This window comes from Perkinsus marinus, assembly GCF_000006405.1.
Source record: "Perkinsus marinus ATCC 50983 genomic scaffold scf_1104296946634, whole genome shotgun sequence".
NCBI classification, from domain to species: Eukaryota; Perkinsozoa; order Perkinsida; family Perkinsidae; genus Perkinsus; species Perkinsus marinus.
Window position 1 is genome coordinate 1 of NW_003210895.1, and position 1,659 is coordinate 1,659.

At 57.1% G+C, this 1,659-nt stretch overlaps 1 protein-coding gene across 1 annotated transcript; it reads right to left on the bottom strand.

Moving 5' to 3' along the window:
• Positions 1–31: 31 nt before the first annotated feature.
• Pmar_PMAR014831 (conserved hypothetical protein) lies at positions 32–1,556 on the bottom strand (the record flags this gene model as incomplete). The annotated part of the gene is made up of 1 exon (XM_002779633.1): positions 32–1,556. A coding segment is annotated over one exon (1,525 nt), but the record flags the coding sequence as incomplete, so codon positions are not given.
• Positions 1,557–1,659: the final 103 nt, after the last annotated feature.

Consider the following 1,659-nt stretch of genomic DNA (forward strand, 5'->3'; position numbering starts at 1 on the left):
GGTGGTAGCATCAGAATCTCCTTGTCTCTACCGGGAGCTTCCCCAGCTGCCGTGGTGATGGTGACTTCGCCAGTCACAGGAGCTGCAGTAGTATCAACAATCTCATCGGTCACAGCAGCTGTGCTGACCGGAAGAGGGGACGTTATAGTAGTAGTAGGCTCAACAGGAGCACCGATCGTAGTCGTGACAGTCGCAGCCTCCGTAGCGACCTGGGTGGTAGCATCAGAGTCATCCTTGTCTCTACCGGGAGCCTCCCCAGGTGCCGTGCTGATGGTCACTTCGCCAGTCACTGGAGGTGCAGTAGTGACAGCCACCTCGTCGGTCACAGCGGGCGTACTGACCGGTTGAGGGGACGTCATGATGGTAGTAGGATCAGCAGGAGCATCGATCGTAGTAGTGCCAGCCGCAGTCTCGGTAGCGACCGAGGTGGTTGCATCAGAATCATCCTTGTCTCTTCCCGGAGCTTCCCCAGCTGCCGTGGTGATAGTCATCTCGTCAGTGACAGGAGCTGCAGTAGTGACAGCGGCCTCATCGGTCACAGCAGCTGTGCTGACCGGGAAAGGGGACGTTATAGTAGTAGTAAGCTCAACAGGAGCACCGATCGTAGTCGTGACAGTTGCAGCCTCCGTAGGGACCTTGGTGGTAGCAACAGAGTCATCCTTGTCTCTACCGGGAGCTTCCCCAGCTGCCGTGCTGATGATCACTTCGCCAGTCACAGGAGGTGCAGAAGTGACAGCCACCTCATCGGTCATAGCAGCTGTGCTGACCGGGAAAGGGGACGTTATAGTAGTAGTAGGCTCAACAGGAGCACCGATCGTAGTCGTGACAGTCGCAGCCTCCGTAGCGACCTGGGTGGTAGCATCAGAGTCATCCTTGTCTCTTCCCGGAGCTTCCCCAGCTGCCGTGGTGATAGTCACCTCGCCAGTCACAGGAGCCGCAGTAGTGACAGCGACCTCATCGGTCACAGCAGCTGTGCTGACCGGTAGAGGGGACGTCATAATAGTAGTAGGCTCAACAGAAGCACTGATCGTGGTAGCCACAGTCGCAGTCTCAGTAGCGATCGGGGTGGTAGCATCAGAATCATCCTTGTCTCTACCGGGAGCTTCCCCAGCTGCCGTGGTGATGGTGACTTCGCCAGTCACAGGAGCTGCAGTAGTATCAACAATCTCATCGGTCACAGCAGCTGTGCTGACCGGAAGAGGGGACGTTATAGTAGTAGTAGGCTCAACAGGAGCACCGATCGTAGTCGTGACAGTCGCAGCCTCCGTAGCGACCTGGGTGGTAGCATCAGAGTCATCCTTGTCTCTACCGGGAGCCTCCCCAGGTGCCGTGCTGATGGTCACTTCGCCAGTCACAGGAGGTGCAGTAGTGACAGCCACCTCGTCGGTCACAGCGGGCGTACTGACCGGTTGAGGGGACGTCATGATAGTAGTAGGATCAGCAGGAGCATCGATCGTAGTAGTGCCAGCCGCAGTCTCGGTAGCGACCGAGGTGGTTGCATCAGAATCATCCTTGTCTCTTCCCGGAGCTTCCCCAGCTGCCGTGGTGATAGTCATCTCGTCAGTGACAGGAGCTGCAGTAGTGACAGCGGCCTCATCGGTCACAGCAGCTGTGCTGACCGGAAAAGGGGACGTTATAGTAGTAGTAAGCTCAACAGGA